The sequence below is a fragment of the Silene latifolia genome, chromosome 2 (assembly GCF_048544455.1).
Source record: "Silene latifolia isolate original U9 population chromosome 2, ASM4854445v1, whole genome shotgun sequence".
NCBI classification, from domain to species: Eukaryota; Viridiplantae; Streptophyta; class Magnoliopsida; order Caryophyllales; family Caryophyllaceae; genus Silene; species Silene latifolia.
This window is the reverse complement of record NC_133527.1, coordinates 181849704-181868925: the sequence shown is the minus strand read 5'-3', so window position 1 is coordinate 181868925 and position 19222 is coordinate 181849704. Positions and strand designations below refer to the sequence as shown.

The window sequence follows — 19222 nt, the reverse complement described above, 5'->3', positions numbered from 1 at the left end:
AAAACCTATTTGTATTCGCAAAGTCTCATGCTCTCTCCATCTTACTAATAGAGTATTCATTTACAAAATATAAACCTAGCTACTACCATCACCGCCACTCTCATCCTTTCTCCATTTTTTTTTCTATTTTCACTGATTCAAAATTCATATTTCTTATCTTAAGATTCATCTTTCTTATCTTTTACTCTCTCAATTACTTCATCTTACAAATTAAAATGATTATCAAACTAATTTACACAAAAAAATCAAGTAAAAATATGAAAAACTATTGAAATATGAAGTTTTTTCATATTTGATCAAGGTCTTCTTATTTGTTCTCTTTTTTTTTTTTTTTTTGTGACTAAGTCTTCTTATTTGTTTAACACATTAGGTAAGTAATTGCACGTGGTTGATGTAAATTAATAAGATTTGTTGAGTTTAATAGATAATTTTTATTTTATGTATTTTTGACGTTAATTTCGATAGTGGCTTAATCACTGGTCACTTTTTAAATAAAAAAAATGCATTTTTATTTTGATACAGGTTTATTTAATGCTAAATGATTTTTCTGTATATACTTCAATAATTATTACTTAAATAGCATAAATATAATTTTTTTTAATTTCATGTTGATTTTGAAGTGTACTGTAGTAATTCATCATTCTGGCATTTAAATTCAATATATAGTAATATTTCTTTTTAAATTTACGGTATTTAATGTTTAGTATATTTAGGATTGGAAATCATTTATGGAGAATGCAGCCGACCAATTCTCACTGTAGTCATGAAATTTAATTATATGAAATAATTGTCGTAACTATAATGATGTGAATTTTTACATTTATCATATTAATGAAGCTGGTGTATTTTGGAATGAAACAATTTTTCTAATTAAACATTGAACTGTTGAGGAAAAGCAAGTATCAAAATGGTAATTAATTACTCCCTCCGTCCTGGTCAATTGTTGTCCATTCGTTTTGGCACAAAGACCAAGGAAAGAGGAGAGGGCCAATAACTAAATGACAAGTGGAACAAATTGAATGAGAATGATCAAATTACTCATCAAGTTCATTCTTAAAATAGAAAGGACAACAAATGACTGAGACACCCCAAAATGAAAAATGACAACAAATGACCGGGACAGAGGGAGTACTCTGTAGAACGTGATCCTTAAATTAAGGGAAGAAAAAAAATTGCTTTGACCAGTTGACTTTTAACCACAGGCTGACATGTCAGCTCTGTGGTTGTTCTTTTAATAAAGAGGATAAGATCGTTCCTAATGTTATTAAAAAATAAAGTGAAGAGTAAAACATATCAAAAACAGAAACGTAAACTATTGAATGAAACACTTATAAAGAAAAATGTAAACTATCGACCGGAATAGAGGGAATACATAAATACATATAATGTCATTTCTGGACCCAATATATTTATATCTATATAATAACATAAAAAGGCTAGTTGAGTATTTCTTTACGACACGTGGGGCCATCTAATTTATCTAAAGTGCCAATATGACATGCCTTATGCATTCCTATTCAACCGTATGGAGGATAAGTAGAAATAACAACAAATCCTTCACCTTCCCCACATTTAGTACCTTTCTTTTGATCTTCTATGTATTTACCTCTAATAATTATTCTTCCACAATAACGCCCTTTTAATCCAACTTTTTATCTTCTAATGTTAATATAAAATAAAATAATACTACGTAGATTATAATATTTTTTCTATTAATATGCCCTGTCAAGAATGGATTATATCACAATCATTATCAGTTAATCACTTTTTTCGAAACTCACATTTCTACTGTAGAGCTACATAATTATCAATTAGTCTTGCTGAAAACGGGTCGGAGCAAGTGACAGATAATGCCACTCACAAAACGGATAGGGGGACATGGTGGGGGCACCCCATGTGCTTCCCTCTCTCCTCTATTTGGGTCATTTGTGAGGGAAAATGGTATCCGTCACTCCAAAGTGACCGGATACGTGCCGTCACAAATAAGATTTTGTGCATAATCATTCACTTGCTAAAGAGACAAAAGGTAACATTTTTTTAAATGGTTTTCTTTTTCACTGATTGATACATTTTATAGATTTTTACACTTAATTATTTTATTTAATGTTGTTTCTTTGGTCAAATTTTTCGTAATATTGTCGGAAAATTTTAAAAACTGTTGTAATTGATTGATCTTTAATTTGTATTGTTGATTTTCCTTATTGACATCTCTAGGTGGGATGGAGAGATTCCTACTTGAAAAGTTCTTTTGGTAATTTGATATGTCTTTTTATGACACTTTAATTTAACCCCCGTATTTAATGGATAGTTTGTCACGGAGTACCTTCTATTGTAACCGTATGTTATCTAATGTTCGACACTTTCTACAGGCAAAACAAGCATTTCTAACATCCATGGACCATGAGGCAATTCACTAAATTCCTTCTTTGGAAACACGTGTCAATAAAATAACATATTGAGTTGCCGAGCTGGTTAATGACAAATAAAAGCTTTAGGTAATATATTAGGTGCCAATGTAATGTTATCAACAAGGAGCAAACTCACATAAAATTGTATGAACAAATCCGCGAGTTTGGCGGGCAACATAACTAGTTTATTTTGAAAAATGGTACTCCGTATGCAAATAATGTATAAAATCAAATGAAATGAATGAAGTACTTAAATTATACTACCCCTGTATAGAATCAAATTGTACATATATTAAATGAATGAAGCATGTAGTAACGAAGTAAATATATGATCAAACACAAATGCTCGCTTTAGACGGACACTATCCGTCTAAAGTTATAGACGCCAAGACGGGTCAAATATCACTACTTTTATAATAAGACATACAACAAGTGTGATGTCATCATTTTGTCTTATTATGTAAGTGGTGACATATTTGACCCGACTATACTTTAAACGGATATACCGTCTAAAGTGAGACTAATTGTCAAACAAATTACCTAAAATTACCTACTACAGTTATAACTTTTTCCAAATAATAAATGAGAAATAATAAAAATGAAATTTACTTTATTTTCCCTCTTATTCCGGTCATTTGTTTATCTATTCTATTTTAGAGCGTTTCAATCAATTGTTTACCTTTTTTTATTTTGGGAATGCACTTGATAAGCAATTTGATCATCCACACTCAATTTGATCCACTTGTCAGCTCATTTCCCATATTCCAATACCTTTTAATGAAGTTGTTGAAGTAAAACTAGAGAAGAAGATCTAACATGATAAGATAAGAGTCCGTCAACATAGCCAAAGACGACTGCCTAGTATCATACTCACGGGTGCACGACGTAAAATCGTCTTGCTAATGCACCCAATAAATAGGACCGGGCAAGTCATCCTTGGCTAGCTAAATAACTCTTCTCTTCATGTTAGACCCTTCTTCTCACCTCTTTGTAATATAATGGCCAAGTTTGAGCTTTGACACAAAATGAAAAGTTTCTGTTTTAAGATATCACTATATATAGCACTAAGAAAACACGAAAAAGAATTTGATAACTAGTGGGGCCTAGCATATCAAAGTGTGCATTGTATACGTACAAGTGTACAACAAGTTTTGGTATTGCATTGGTTACATTTGATAAACATTATCCGTCACAAGCTGAAGATGAATAGTATCTCTCTCACAATAAGCCAAGTAGAAGGGCAAGTGAGAGGAAAATGGAGCACCCTTTGGATAATGCCACTTGCATATTGTGAGAGGGGCATTATCCGCCTTCAGCTTATGACGGATAGAGTGCCCGTCTTCAATGAAAAGTTGTGGTATATGTAATCCTTTTAAAGAACACTCATTTGATGTATTACATTAGATCTTTTAATAACTGAGTTTATGTATATTTTTTCTAAGTTTTTAAAGTTTATAGGTTACTTTTTAAGTTTTTGACGTCGAAACTAAAAAGTAAATGAATTTATATACTCCTTTTTATTCCCCATTTTCTTCCCTATTTCCTCAAACGGATTATTCAGGTTTTCTTCCCCTTTTCTTTTTTGAAAACTTTTACTCTTATTTTATTCATTCCTCTCTTCTATCCCCAAACCCCACCCAGGCCAACTCACAATTCCTTATTTAATTCTTATTTATTCATTTTTCTCTCTTATCACCAAACCCACCTAACTCACAAATACTTATTTAATTACTAATTATTCATTCCTCTCTCATATCACCAAACATCACCCAACTCACAATTCATATTTTATCTCCCTCCTAAAATCTTGTGCCCACAATAAAGGGGAACAAAATGGAGAATAGGAGGGGGTACAATTTTTGAGATATATTGTAATTTTTTTAACTTAATGTTTAATAAGTTAACGAACTCATAAATTTTATGATAAAGATCATAATCTTTAAAATAAAATTTTAAAACTTTATTATAAAACTTAAAAACTATACAATTGTACCCTTCAAAGAAAATTTTATATTTTGATAATAGAAGCAAGTTGAAATAATGAGATAGATAGAGTAAAATATGAGGTGATAGTTTTCTTGTGTGAATTGTAATGTTGTTCATGCTTTCATTTTTAGGTGATACGAATTTACTCTAATCTATTTAAATAGTGTATATAGGTGTTTCACATTTCTAAAGTAAAGGAGTTTATCTCTTTATATATTACTCCCTTCACTTTTTTATATATGACGTTTTGTATTTACGAGGTAAGCCTTTGACTTTAATATTTAAAAAAATATATTTGTTGAAAAAAATATAAAAATGATGCCATTAAATTCCTTACGAAAAACTCTTTCATATGAGTATACATATCATAATATTTAATCTTATATTTTAAGAGATATTGAAGAGAGAAGAGAGTGTCTCGAAATGTGAGAAAGTCATATATAAAAAAATAGAGGGAGTACAAAATTACTCTTTTTATAATCAAGTGGTTTCGAGATGAACTGTTTTTATAGTCATAGAAAACGAATTTCTGAATCAATCCTTTATGCAATAGAGAACCTTAGTTTAATTTTGTCGGGAAGGGGCCCGACCTCCTTAACAATTTAACTTTAAGTATATTCACTAAATAAATTAGCATTTCGTCTCCGTTGATTTGGTGATCAAGTAAACGCATTTTCTTACGAGATTAAGGCCCTGTTCTTTTGGACTTAATTTCGGCTTATTTTAGTTCAGTTTAGCTTTATTCAATTCAATTCAGCTCATGTCTATACAAATCAATTCAGTTTAGTTCAACTCCATTAAGTTTAGTTCATTCTTTTCAGCTAAAAGGAACAAGACCTAAGTTTTAAGACCCCTTGATTATTTGTTTCAAAATCGGTCATTGCTTGCCGACGTGAACCTATTTCATGACTTTAAATTATGACTGGCGCTCAAGACTTTTTAGCTAAATATCATAAGCATAATAATACCAAAATGGCCAAATGCTCATGCTTTAGGCCCATAACTTTTTTTATGTTCATAAGTTGTACTAAAAGTAGAAATCATCATGCTAGCTAGCAAAGCATCAATTTTGGCTAGATTTCCAAAAATGGTAAAAATATATTCCTATATTATTTAATTAATGACTCGTGTCTTGGCTTCAACGGTTGGTTAAACAGTTGATTTTGATTTCACAAGGGAAGACATAATGCCTTTGTTTTTGTTTGCCTACTTGCAAATGTGACAATTATAGTGACAATTGTAACGCATCCAGCACACTTTGACAAATCACAAATAATTTTTATGATATGAATATGCCTTTTTCAGTGAGTGGGTGGATATATAGTATATCAGATGGTATAATTTTTAAGTACTAAGATAAAGTTTTTGAATTTTAATTTAAATTTTTTGAGTTTTATTATAAAGTTTTTGAGTTCATTTACTTAAACATTAATCTTAAAAAGTTAAATTATAACTAAAAAAAATTACATATAAGCTCAGAAAATTTTGATTGTTGACATCATAAAACCAAAATGTAATTTATAAGCTTTATAGAACTCAAAAACAAATACACAAAAACTCATTATGTATGAGTATGAAGAATTAGATATTAGTTTGTTAATTAGTTACAAGACATTGTTAGACTCTAACTAACAACATGTATATAAGGCATTCTCATTTGTACAAGTGACTTTAACTTAATGAAAATATCTCACTTTTATTTACTCTTGTTCTTTCTCTCTCTATAACTAATTAATCTCTCACTGTAACAAACTTCTTCATTTCTTCAAGTTTGTTCAACAATGGCGATCTCTTCATACTTCCATGGCGTCATGATGATTCGATCTCCATCATTTCACATGGTATCAGAGCAGGTTTAACCTGTCTCTTGACGCCAGTATTCGTCTTATTCATAATTCTTCCGCTTTCTTCATCAAATTTGTGTTTCACTTCGTTTTTTTTCCGTCTCAAAATTAGGGAAAATTCAAAAATATTGCGATATTCTTCTATTAGTTCATTTCTTTCAAAGGAATCGTCATTAATTTCTTGATTTCTGTTTCAATTTCTGCAATTGATTTGAATTAGGTCATTTTTTGGTACTTTCTCAAAAATTAGGTCAAAATTTTGATCAATTGTTTCTTCAATTACACTGTTTCTATTATCGATCATTGTTCTTCATCAATCACTGTCAATATGCCTGATTCTGAGAATTCCGTTACCGACGCCGAGTATAGCAATCCGTATGATGATCCGTTGTTTCTCTCTAATTCCGATTGTCCTTCGATGTCGCTTGTTCACGCACCTTTCGCTGGCAAGAACTTTCTTAGTTGGAACAGGGAGATTCTTATGGGACTTGCAGCGAAGAATAAGCAAGGTTTTCTTGATGGATCAACTGCGATGTCGGCTTTGAACTCTCAGAGATATCAACAATGGCTGTGGTCTGATAATATGGTCCGTTGCTGAATCTTGCGTGCTTTATCTCTAGAAATCAAGGAAGTTTTCATGACAGCTAAGACAGCACGTCGCTTATGGTTGGACTTGAGTGAGATGTATGGACAAACTAATGCTCCTCTTCTCTATCAGCTTAAGAAAAAGATGAAAAATATGTGTCAAACCTCTGATGAATCTGTTGTTGTTTATTACAACAAGCTAAAACGACATTGGGATGACATTGAGGATTTAGAGCCTTATCCTGATTGTACTTGTGGTATAATGTCGAAGTGCACCTGCAACTTGCTCAAAAAGGTCTTGGAAATGGCTTCAAGGGAGAAGGTTATCACTTTCCTGATGGGATTAGATGATGCTTATGATAATCTTAGAACCAACATCCTGTCTATGGATCCCTTACCCACCATTAACAAGGCATATTCTTTGGTCCAACAGATAGAAAGTCAGAAATCTTTCTCTAAGCTTGCTAGTTCACAGACTGAATCCAGTGCTATGGCTGTTAATCGTGGCAGAGCCTCAGGTCCCTGGAATAAGCAGTCAGACAGCAAGACTTGGAATGTCTGGACTAGAGATGGGGCAACTAAGGAAGGTGCAGGACAACCTGGTGGGGGACAACCTGCCAAGAAAGGGAAGCGTTGGTGTGATCACTGTAATAAAGGTGGTCATACCAAAGCTGCCTGCTTCATTCTTCATCCTGAGCTAAAAGCACAATACATGGCTCGTCTCTCTGCTCAGTCATCTGGTCAGCCACTAGCAGCAGCTGCTCACAATGTGGGCAAGGAAGACAATCCTCTTGTTTCTAATGATGCTCTTCATGCTGGCTTTACTGCAAGTTCTTCTGACAACTACTCTAAGGTTGATGTTGATCCATCCTTGGTTGCTGCTATCTATCAGCAGATGCTTCAGTTTAAGCAACAAGGACATATGGCCTCAGATTACTCTGCAGTTAATTTTGCAGGTATATCTCTGGTTACTAATGCCTATATCTCAGATTTTCATTCCCCTAATAATATTTGGATAGTTGATTCCGGAGCCACTGATCATATGAGTTCTGCCTTAGAGTTGTTTACCAATATAAAATCCTTATCTAAACCTATTAAGGTTGGTATACCTGATGGCACTAGTAAACTTGTGACAACCACAGGAGATGTGCATATTAATCCTTCCCTGATCTTATATGATGTGTTCTACATAGCAGATTTTAGGCATAATCTGTTATCAGTTGGGAGGTTATTATCTGATAATGGACATTCCATCAGTTTTAACACTACTGGGTGTATGATACAGGACCATCATCATAAAGCTATTCTTACTGTTGGCATCAAGGAAGGTGGCCTATACAAGTTGAAGTCTCATAGGACTAATAATACTTGGCAGCATAGTAGTGTGCAAGCTAATGTTAGCACAGCTTATGTGAGTAATAAAACTTGTAGTTCTGATTTGGACTTGTTGCATGCTAGACTAGGACACACTTCTTTGTCCAAAATGAAGCATTTGAGTTTTGTTAATTGTAAAGGGGTTGATAAACTTGTCTGTGAAACATGTGCTTTGGCAAAAATGCACAAATTGTCCTATAATAGAAGTGATTTTCATGCTTTATTGCCTTTTGGATTAATACATGTTGATTTGTGGGGACCATACAAGAGGGCATCTTTAACAGAAGCCCCATATTTCCTTACTATAGTGGATGACCACACAAGGGTTACTTGGACTTTTCTTTTGAAAGATAAGTGTCAAGTTTTTCAAACTATCAAGGACTTTATAGTTCAGATTAAAACTCAATTTGGGTATGATGTCAAGATGGTTAGGAGTGACAATGGTACTGAAATAGTACAAAAGACATGTGACAGACTGTTTCTAGATAAAGGAATAGTGCATCAGAAAAGTGCTCCTGGTTGTCCTCAACAGAATGGGCGAGTTGAAAGGAAGCATCGCCACTTAGTTGAGATTGCTAGGGCTTTATTGCTATTTGCAGGACTTCCAAAGAAATTTTGGGGAGAATGTTTACTAGCTGCAACACATCTCATTAACAAGTTGCCTAGTTCAGTTTTGTCTTGGAAAATTCCTTCTGAGATCTTGTTACAGAAACCTGTTACATATGATGAATTGCGAGTGATAGGTTGCTTATGTTTTGCCCTGACTCCTGGTCATTCAAGGGATAAGTTTGATCCCAAAGCCAGAAGGTGCATCATGGTTGGCTACCCATTCCAACAAAAAGCTTACAAATTATATGATTTGGAATCTCACAAGCTGATAGTGAGTAGGGATGTGATTTTTCATGAGTCCACATTTCCCTATAAGTCTGAAATCCACAAATTTTCCACTATTATTACACATGACCCTCCTTCACAGCCTTTTTGTGCTGATGAAGATTCTCATCCCATTGGCCCCACTCATCAAAATCCTATCTTGAATCACAATACAAATAATACATCACATACTAATTCCCCTGTCACTCCATTCAATACAAATGATGTTTTTTCTTCTTCTTCCCCAAATATTTCAGAAATTCCACTTACTTTAGACACTTCTATTTCTACTCCTGCTGGTTCTCCTACTATGGCACCACATTTGCCACGAATTTCCTCCAGGGCAGTTCAAATGCCAGGGAGATTGAAAGAGTTTATCTGTCCCATTTTGCCTCATAGATCAATTCCAAACTCCCAAGCTCCTTCTTCTGATGAGTCTACCTCTTTTCATGTTCAACAAGACTCTTCTTCTTTTACTGCAAAGTCTTTCCTGATTCCTGAACCAGCTTCTTATTCTCAAGCAAAGAATGATCCACATTGGCTTGCTGCTATGGATAAAGAGTTGCAGGCTTTGGATGCCAATGGGACTTGGGAAATTGCTACTTTACCTCCTGGTTTCAAACCAATAGGGTCTAAATGGGTATATAAAGTCAAATACAAACATGATGGCTCTGTTGATAGATACAAGGCCAGGTTAGTTGCAAAGGGCTACAATAAGGTTCATGGCAAGGATTATAAGCATACTTTTAGTCCTGTAGCAAAGTTCACTACTGTTAGAGTGTTCTTAGCTGTTGCTGCAGCCCATGAATGGCCTATCCATCAGCTTGATATCAATAATGCCTTTCTCCATGGCTCTATTGATGAAGAGTTGTATATGTCTCCACCAGAAGGGTATAAAAAGCTACTTCCTGGTCAATTTTGTAGGCTCAAACGGTTTCTTTATGGTCTTAAACAGGCCTCTAGGTAATGGAACCTAGAGCTTACTAAGACGCTTTTAGCTCAAGGTTATGTTCAGTCTAAGAATGACTATTCTTTGTTTCATAAGTGCCAGGGATCCCTCTTCACAGCTGTTATTGTTTATGTGGATGACTTGTTGATCTCAGGCAATGATTCTAAGTCCATTGATCACCTTAAACATGTTTTGGATCCAGCCTTTACTATTAAGGATTTGGGTCTTATCAAATATTTTTTGGGTTTGGAAGTCCAGCGAAATGCTACTGGTTGGTACCTGAACCAGAGAAAGTATGTTAATGACATACTTCATGATACAGAAATGCTTGATTGCAAGCCCTACACCTTTCCTCTTCCCAAGGGCCTCCAGCTTTCTACTGACATGGGTGATCTTCTACATGACCCAGAGGTTTATAGGCGGCTCATTGGGAGGTTACTTTATCTCAATCTCACGAGACCTGATCTTTCCTTTGCTGTTCAGCACCTTAGTCAATTTATGACTTGTCCCAGACAGCCCCATTGGTTGGCTGCTCTACATGTAGTGCGATATTTGAAGCATACCATTGATGCTATGCTCTTCTACCCTGCTGGTAATCAGTTTACTCTTCGAGCCTTCACTGATGCAGACTGGGGCACATGTAGTTTCAGCTGTAAATCAGTTACAGGGCAGTGTGTTTTTCTAGGAGATGCTTTGATTTCCTGGAAAACAAAAAAGCAAAAAACTGTTTCCAAGTCTTCAACAGAATCTGAATATAGGGCTATGTCCTATACATCAGGGGAGATAGTTTGGCTTCAGAGATTGTTGCAGGATTTTGGTGTCCATGTTCCCATTCCTATTCAATTGTTTTGTGACAATAAAGCTGCCCAACACATAGCTGCTAATCCCGTTTTCCATGAGCGAACCAAGCACCTAAACATTGATTGCCATTATGTACGAGAGAAGGTTCAAGAAGGCCTGATTTCTACTGCTTATGTGCATACAGGTTCCCAAATAGCAGACATTCTGACCAAACCTTTGGGACAGCAGCAACATCAATATCTATCCTCCAAGATGGGCTTGTTCATACATCCCTCACGCCCACCTTGAGGGGGGAGATGAAGAATTAGATATTAGTTTGTTAATTAGTTACAAGACATTGTTAGACTCTAACTAACAACATGTATATAAGGCATTCTCATTTGTACAGCTGACTTTAACTTAATGAAAATATCTCACTTTTATTTACTCTTGTTCTTTCTCTCTCTATAACTAACTAATCTCTCACTATAACAAACTTCTTCATTTCTTCAAGTTTGTTCAACAATGGCGATCTCTTCATACTTCCATGGCGTCATGATGATTCGATCTCCATCATTTCACAATGAGGTAGTACATCTATGTACAATTCTTTTTCTCTGCCTTTTTAAACTTTATAGTTAGCATTTTGACTTTTAAATGGCATCATTTTTATGAGTTTTCTTAACGGTCTTTAGTTCAGCTTAGCAAATTTGCAATGAGAAAAATGACCTAATTTTACCATCTAATCGTCATACTTCTTTTTGATTAAAATAATTCTTATTAGATGCCTTAATTTTTGATTGATTTCAAATCACATTGCGAATATTACTACTCAATGACTTTTAACGGTTACTTAGTAAACAATCATCTGCTTATAAATTGCAATAATATATAATTAATAAATACGGTTGAATGATATATTGTCTCAACTCTCAACTACTCAACTAAAATACCAAATTTGGTTGGTATGAATGGTAAGAGCTATCATCTCATAAACAAGTAGTCATGTATTTGATTCCTTACTCTTACGAACAAAATATCTAAATTTGGGAGGGGTTTATCCATTAAATTTCAGACTTGAAAGAGATTGCTCCTATTGTCGATGAAGAATGCCCCTGGTCAACACACAAAAAGAAAACTACTCAGTAAAAAATAAGCCGAGTAAAAACGAAGGCGGTTATTTCACTTTGATTTGATGATTATTGGTTAAATTTAATCAAATTGTTACCATTAAAGACATGTTAAAGCTAATCAAACTGTTCCTCTATCCTTATTAAAACTTGTTTTGTCCGAATTATCTGAGCATTTCTCTAAGAATTGAAGATTTAAATTCAAGATTATATATACTCGTGCATAATAACTTAAATTAAGAGAAGATTTATTATGTTATGAAGGTGAACTTCAATTTGGGGTGATAACGAACGAGACAGCTCGTGAGCCGCTTAATCTTGGTTCGGTCAAAGCTTGGTTCGTATGAGCTTGACTCGTTACAAGTTACGATTCGAGAATTTAACGAGTCAAACCGAGTTAGCTCGACTCAAACCTGTGTGATTAGATGATATATTGCTCTAAGTTTGTAAAAATATATTATGATAATTATATCCTTGAATCACCATATCAATTGTTTTCATTGATTTGCCCAATATATTTTTAATGTAACCTTCGAATTATGTTATTGAAAATATTAAAAAAGAAACTTTATATTATTATGCTATGTCAATTTCTCTTAATATTTAATAACGTTTACCTACAATGGATGATTTCATTAAAATTATTTTTATTTGGTGGAATGCATGGTTTTATAGAAATGACATTATCTTTAATAATTTTCATATCAATCTCAGCAAACTTATTATTTTATGTATATCATTAAGACATGGAATGAGACTAGACATAAGAATCTCAACAATCCCGAGAAAGACGAGTCAGTTAAAAACACTACTAGTAACGAATAAATCTGGTGGGAAAAATCTAAAAACAGTTTTTTAATGCTAAATTTTGACGAATCGAAAATAGATAAGAATAAAACTGCTTTAGGATAGTGCATAAGAGATTATAATGGTAAAGTCGTTTTGTTAGGAGCAAAAAATTGTGGATCTAACAGCATTCTTATCGCAGAAGCCCTAGTATTAAAAGAAGGAATTTTAGCAGCAAAATACTTAGGAATCTCAAAGCTAATAGTCATGGTGATAATTTATGCGTTATTAACTCTATTCGCATAACTTGGCAAATTCCTTGAGAAATTTCAAATATCATCAGAGATGTGAAATTAGATCTTCAATTCTTTGAACAAGTGACTATTAATCATTGTTTTCATGAAACTAAGAAAGTTGGTGAGTTTATGGCTTTTATTGGACATTCATGTCCAACTCTTCCGAGGTGGTTTGATAGTCTATGACTTCAACTTACCCTGTTCATCCAAAAGAATGAGATAGATTGATTCTATCCTAAAGAATCACCCTAATTTTCTTCCTTTGTAAAAAAACACAAATAGATAAGCTTTTACATGGTGACCTGTCATCTATTGGACTACACGCAAAGATGTTTACATGGTCCATTCGCATCAACACTTAGGATCATCATGAGATTTAGAAGGAAAAAAAATCTCATTATCTATAACCCCAAAGGCCCAAATTAATTAAATTTAATCACAAAGTGGATCACATATCGGCCAAAACAAATCACAAATCTCAAATTTACAATATAAGAATCCTAACGAAAGGGACAACAAATACATACACCTTTCCCACGTTCTACACTTCTTCAAACATTTATTTATTCCCAAACTTCGTGTATACGACTCTTTTATCTAAAAATTTGTGTTAATAATTGTTTTCACTTTTTACGAGTAGGATTCTTCTGTCTCACTTTTATCCCATCAAAATGAGTGGAGATACTTAATCCCACCTTGTGTCTCATTCCTCTTTCATTGCCTTAAAGACATGTGGTCATTACATAATAAAAATGTGTAATAATTTCTATTAAACTAATAATTGTCACAAAGAGGGATAATAGGATATAAAATGGAACATAAAATGGGACAAAAAATCCGCTCCAATTTATTACAACCATATTTTTAATTTATGAATCCATTTTACACTATAATACAATAAAAATTGTCTCACAAATGAACAATTAACATTTATAAGTCCACCTCATGTCCTAATCCAAAACACAAAATAAATAAACTAACTATTGGCGCCATATAACAGATCTCAACAGACATTTCTTCACATTTTCTCCCATTATTCATCATTTATTCAACCCAACCCAACCCAACCCAACCATCTCTCTTTCTCTCCATATTCTATTATTCATCAGCTGAACCCATAAAAATGAACGGCGGCGACGCGGAGGAAGCCAGGGCGGAGCTTAAGAAGCCCTTCCTCCACACAGGAAGCTGGTACAAGATGAACACCCCTGGCGCCACAACTAGTGCTGGAGGAAGCATGGTCATTGGCTCCAGACAATCTAGTATTTTCGGGTCGATTGCGAATCTCCGAGACTCTGCTGTTTCCATTGTCTTTTGTGTCCTCGTCGTTGCCCTTGGTCCTATCCAATTTGGCTACACCGTAATTTTTTATTTTATTTTATTTTTTTTAAAAATGTTGGTTTTGATTTTTGGATTTTAATTTGATTTTAAATCTTTCCGTAGTTTGGGTATTCGTCACCAACGCAAGCCGCAATTATTAAGGATCTTGGCCTTAAAGTATCCGAGGTGAGTAACATTATGTCAATTAGATTAGCTGGTAAAGTTTTGATAATCAATTTCACGACATTTCTCAAAACACGTGAGGTTATCCGTGTTAATTTTGTGATCAAACGACAACGTTTAACCGTTATTGACACAAGATATTTAATTATATATATGTACAACGATTACTACTGTTACAAAATTTTTACATTTTATCTAAGCATGTGTATTTGGAGACACAAAATGTCAAAGATTAGGATCATTTGATCAATAAAGTCAAATAAGGACGATAAATTTGGGATGGATGGAGTATTATTGTTGAAAACGACGAATTGTTGGATTCTAATGAATTGTTGTTATGGAGGAGACAGTTCTCTATGTTTGGGTCATTAGCAAATGTGGGAGCAATGGTCGGTGCAATTGCCAGTGGGCAGATTTCCGAGTACATTGGCCGTAAAGGGGTACGACTTTTCTAAACCATTTTATTAATAGCTTACAACCTAAGCGTTGTAGAGGTAAATGTAATTGATTATGCTGGCTTTGGATGAAATGCAGTCACTGATGATTGCCGCGATTCCTAATGTCATAGGATGGCTTGTGATATCAGTTTCGAAAGTAAGTAAGCAGGGTTTGAGTTTAGGAGCTAACATTTTGTATAGCAGCATATCGCTCAAGGTTCATTTTGCTAACTGGATGCTTTCTGATAGGATGTCTCATTTCTGTACATGGGACGATTGCTCGATGGTTTTGGTGTTGGCATTATTTCTTACACGGTAAACCCGATTATTTCTGTACATTGTTTAACTATCTAGCTTATCTATGTTGCTCTATATGTGTAACACGAATTCTCATATGAGACGGTTTCATATTATATTAATGGCCAGTTTTGATGATATTGATGTAATTAGGTGCCTGTTTATATTGCCGAGATAGCTCCTCAGAACATGAGAGGCATGCTTGGATCAGTGAACCAGGTGATTACATCTTTTTTATCGCTCGTTTCCTATTTTTCCTCCAAATGAATCGACAAATTTGCTGCTACCATTGGGATAAAGCCGGCTCATCAAATTATTCTGTTTTCAGCTAGCTGTTACGATTGGGATAATGCTGGTTTATCTGCTTGGGATTTTTGTCGAGTGGCGAGTGCTAGCAGTACTTGGTGTGTTATCTTTCGAGTTACTCATTCATAAATCAAATCATGATGCATTATTATTACTAAATCATATTTGTGAACGCTGCATCTAATCTATTTAGGCGAGAAGGCGACTTTCTGTGAAGAAGTAACTTTGTGCATCACCTTCCATTTGTTGGATGCTAGGACACTATCATTTTCTTATAATGTTTTTCATTCCTCGTGTACTTCAGGAGTTCTGCCTTGTGCGATACTAATACCAGGATTGTTCTTTGTACCGGAATCACCTCGCTGGCTGGTAAATAACATGACAATTTCCTTTCAGACTTTTTTGTTATAATGAAATAGAGTTTGACTCCGATTTCCATGCTTAACCAGGCAAAAATGGGGATGCTTGAAGCTTGTGAATCGTCTCTGCAAGTTTTACGAGGATTTGAAACAGACATTTCTGCAGAGTTTGCTGATATCAAGGTATTCTTATTAAGTAGAACAAGTACTCTTATAAGATACTTCCCATTGCATCTGAAATTCTGTTTTCGAGCTATTCATAGTGAGAAATCCCGTCTGTAAACAAAAAATTCTCATATGAGCGATGAGACCGTCTATCACTGAGAGTTCACTCACTCCCTCACTGGTTTTTTTTCCTGGATACAAGCCTAAGTTCTGACTAAATGTGCTGTACTGCAGAAATCCGTGTCCTCATCGAGCAAAAATAATACAATCCGTTTAGCTCATCTCCAGAGAAGACGATATTGGTTCCCCTTGATGGTAAACCAGTTTGTTTAGGACTGTTATTTTGCACTTCTGCTATTAACCTTTACAAAATGTTCTGAATGTGTTTTCTTATTACCTATTTCCATACTTCAGCTAGGTATCGGGTTACTCGTGCTTCAGCAGCTCAGTGGAATCAATGCCATTTTGTTCTATGCTAGCACCATATTCGAAAGTGCAGGTTCTATACTTTCCATAACATCATCTTATATTCATTCCAGTTCAGTAGTTAATAAAATGGTAATGACTCGTGTATTTTCCGACCAATGTCGAACTTCAGGAATCTCTTCTAGCGCTGTCGCCACATTTGGCCTTGGAAGCATTCAGGTAATCAAATTTGAGACTCTTGTACTATACTGCTTCGGTTCAGTATAATATCGATTATAATTATCAAGCATCATCTCTATGGTAACAAACTAAACAGGTGGTCGCTACTGGTGTCGCAACTTGGCTGATGGATAAGGCTGGCCGAAGGGTTCTACTTATTGTAAGTTCTGAATTTCATTAAGCAGTAAAAAGATATGCATTCATTTAGCATGGTTTTCTGACTTAAAAGTTCAACTTTACTGGTGCAACCTTTCACAGGTATCATCTGTCGGAATGGCTTTCAGTCTTCTCCTCGTTGCAGTTTCATTTTTTCTAGTGGTTAGTTAATCTGTTTTTATACTCCGTAGCTGTTACTGATTCCTTTCATTCATTTACTAAAACAATCACCAGACACATGATGATTTAGCAGTCTTCAGAGGTAAACTAAGACAGGGCCGTTTCAATATGCAACAGTTAAATATAATTGAACTTATAGATAAACTTAATAAAACTGTGAACCACGATAAACCCGACATAGCAACTTATAAGTTGTTAAAGCGAGAAGTTTTCAGCGATATTTTCTTATTCTCTTATTCTTGAATGAACATACAGGATATCATTTCGAAAGATTCAGGCTTGTATGGCATGTTGGGAATCCTCTCCGTCATAGGACTAGTGGTATGCTTTCGACTATCTCAACCAAATAAATAGAGATCTATAATAAGAGCAATTCTAAGACTTGTAGTCTGTCAATGGCAGACCATGGTAGTTTCCTTTTCTTTAGGAGTTGGACCCATTCCATGGCTTATAATGTCCGAGGTATGTCGATGCACTTCTGTATATTTACTGAATTTATCTGATGTGAATTTGTGAGCTTGCACTTGAAACCAGCCTGTCTGATTGCTGTTCGAAGTCGAGAAACAAAAATCTCAGATCACTTTGCTGGATTCTATGTATGTTGTAATTTACTGCAATGTTCTCTGAGTTTTCGTTTTGTTTGTTTTTTGGCTAGATTCTGCCTGTGAGTATAAAAGGGCTGGCTGGAAGTGTAGCGACAATGGCGAATTTTCTGACATCCTGGGGGATCACTATGTCTGCTAACCAGATGCTCAATTGGAGCAGCGGAGGTGATATTTCTTGGATGGATATAACTCCGCGGGATTATTAGCTTGCTCCATGAGTCTTATGCTCATCCTCTCAATGGGGATACACGCACCTAACAGAAGGACCCATGAACCAAGCTAATAGCCCCGTGACATTAGCGCTCGCCTATTTTTGAAAAGTTTGTCTCCACTCGAATTCAGAAAAGTAAACAACTAAGTAAAATTCCCGTGACATTAATGATACTCCGTCTAAAATCTAAATAAATAAGATAGATGTAGACGGAGTAGTATTATAGATTGAGTATCAACAACTAAGTTAAATACTCGGCATCAACTCAGTCTGAACCGGTTTTGATGTCAACTTCAGGGACCTTCGCGATTTACACAGGCTTCTGTGCATTTAGTGCCATATTTGTAGCGGTATGGCTTCCGGAGACAAAAGGAAGAACTCTTGAGGAAATTCAAGCTTATTTCAGATGAAACTAAACACAAATTGGTTGATAACTATCGAGAATTTAATACTGAATTCATGATATTTTTTGTGTACTTGTGTATCATGGGATATATATATATATTCTCTCTGTTGTAGGAGTATAATTGTATAAATAACAGATTTTGAATTTGTCCCAAAATTGACAGTAGGTGGATTATACATCTGATGTATTAGCACCAATTATATACTCCGTAGTTTCTGAGTATTATAATAAATTTTTTGAATTTTGTCTTAAAAATTATGAGTTTTACTTTAAAGTTTCTGAGTTTATTCACTTCAACATTAAACTCTAAAAAATTACAATAAGACTCAAAAACATTGCATATAAATTTAGTAAAATTTGAGTTTTGATGGAAAAAAAAATTAAAATATAACTTATATAATTTTAATAAGCTCAAAAAAAATATAAATATATTCAAAAACAAATAAAGTTTGAGGTAATAAGCTCAAAAAATATACATATATGCTCAAAAACAAAAAAGTTGGAGGTAGTACATCCGATGTATGTTCATTTTTCTCCAAGATTGAGAAACTAAAAGGTTTATAAGAAAATTATTTCGATTGGAACAACAATCACTCATTCTCTCGGGTTCAATACTTTGTTCTACCATAAGACCATAACATCTTAACAATCCAATATGGAGCCAATTATTTTACAATGAGCAATGTTAGAGGTCTTCCCCCCTTTTTGATCCAAGGGGGGAAAACATTTTATCTTTCGGATGTCGAAAGGTGGAAGAATTGATCTGAAATAAAGCGGCTGTAACGTTTAATTAATAAATAAAAAAGTTGGCATTGACAGCGTAAAATGCAGAATAATTCATCTGCAATAAAGCAATCACTCATTCATGGATTCCCTCTAACTGACCATTCTTACCTCTCCTTTAAATCTTCACAAGGACCTTTGAAAGTTTCTCTGTTTAT

At 34.4% G+C, this 19222-nt stretch overlaps 1 protein-coding gene across 2 annotated transcripts; it reads left to right on the top strand.

The window, feature by feature from the left end:
• Positions 1 to 1548: 1548 nt before the first annotated feature.
• LOC141643590 (sugar transporter ERD6-like 6) lies at positions 1549 to 18536 on the top strand. 2 transcript variants are annotated; one of them, XM_074452796.1, is made up of 18 exons: positions 1549 to 2026; positions 14455 to 14517; positions 14865 to 14954; positions 15049 to 15108; positions 15201 to 15266; positions 15402 to 15467; positions 15577 to 15652; positions 15859 to 15923; positions 16004 to 16096; positions 16313 to 16393; positions 16493 to 16577; positions 16677 to 16723; positions 16821 to 16883; positions 16982 to 17041; positions 17315 to 17380; positions 17462 to 17521; positions 17715 to 17829; positions 18173 to 18536. In XM_074452796.1, exons 1-18 carry the CDS (start codon positions 1895 to 1897, stop codon positions 18283 to 18285), a joined length of 1401 nt encoding a protein of 466 aa, XP_074308897.1. In that variant the 5' UTR covers positions 1549 to 1894; the 3' UTR covers positions 18286 to 18536. The 2 variants fall into 2 exon arrangements, with proteins under 2 accessions (XP_074308897.1, XP_074308896.1); XM_074452795.1 differs by lacking the exon at positions 1549 to 2026 and adding an exon at positions 13439 to 14371.
• The last annotated feature ends 686 nt before the right edge of the window (positions 18537 to 19222 follow it).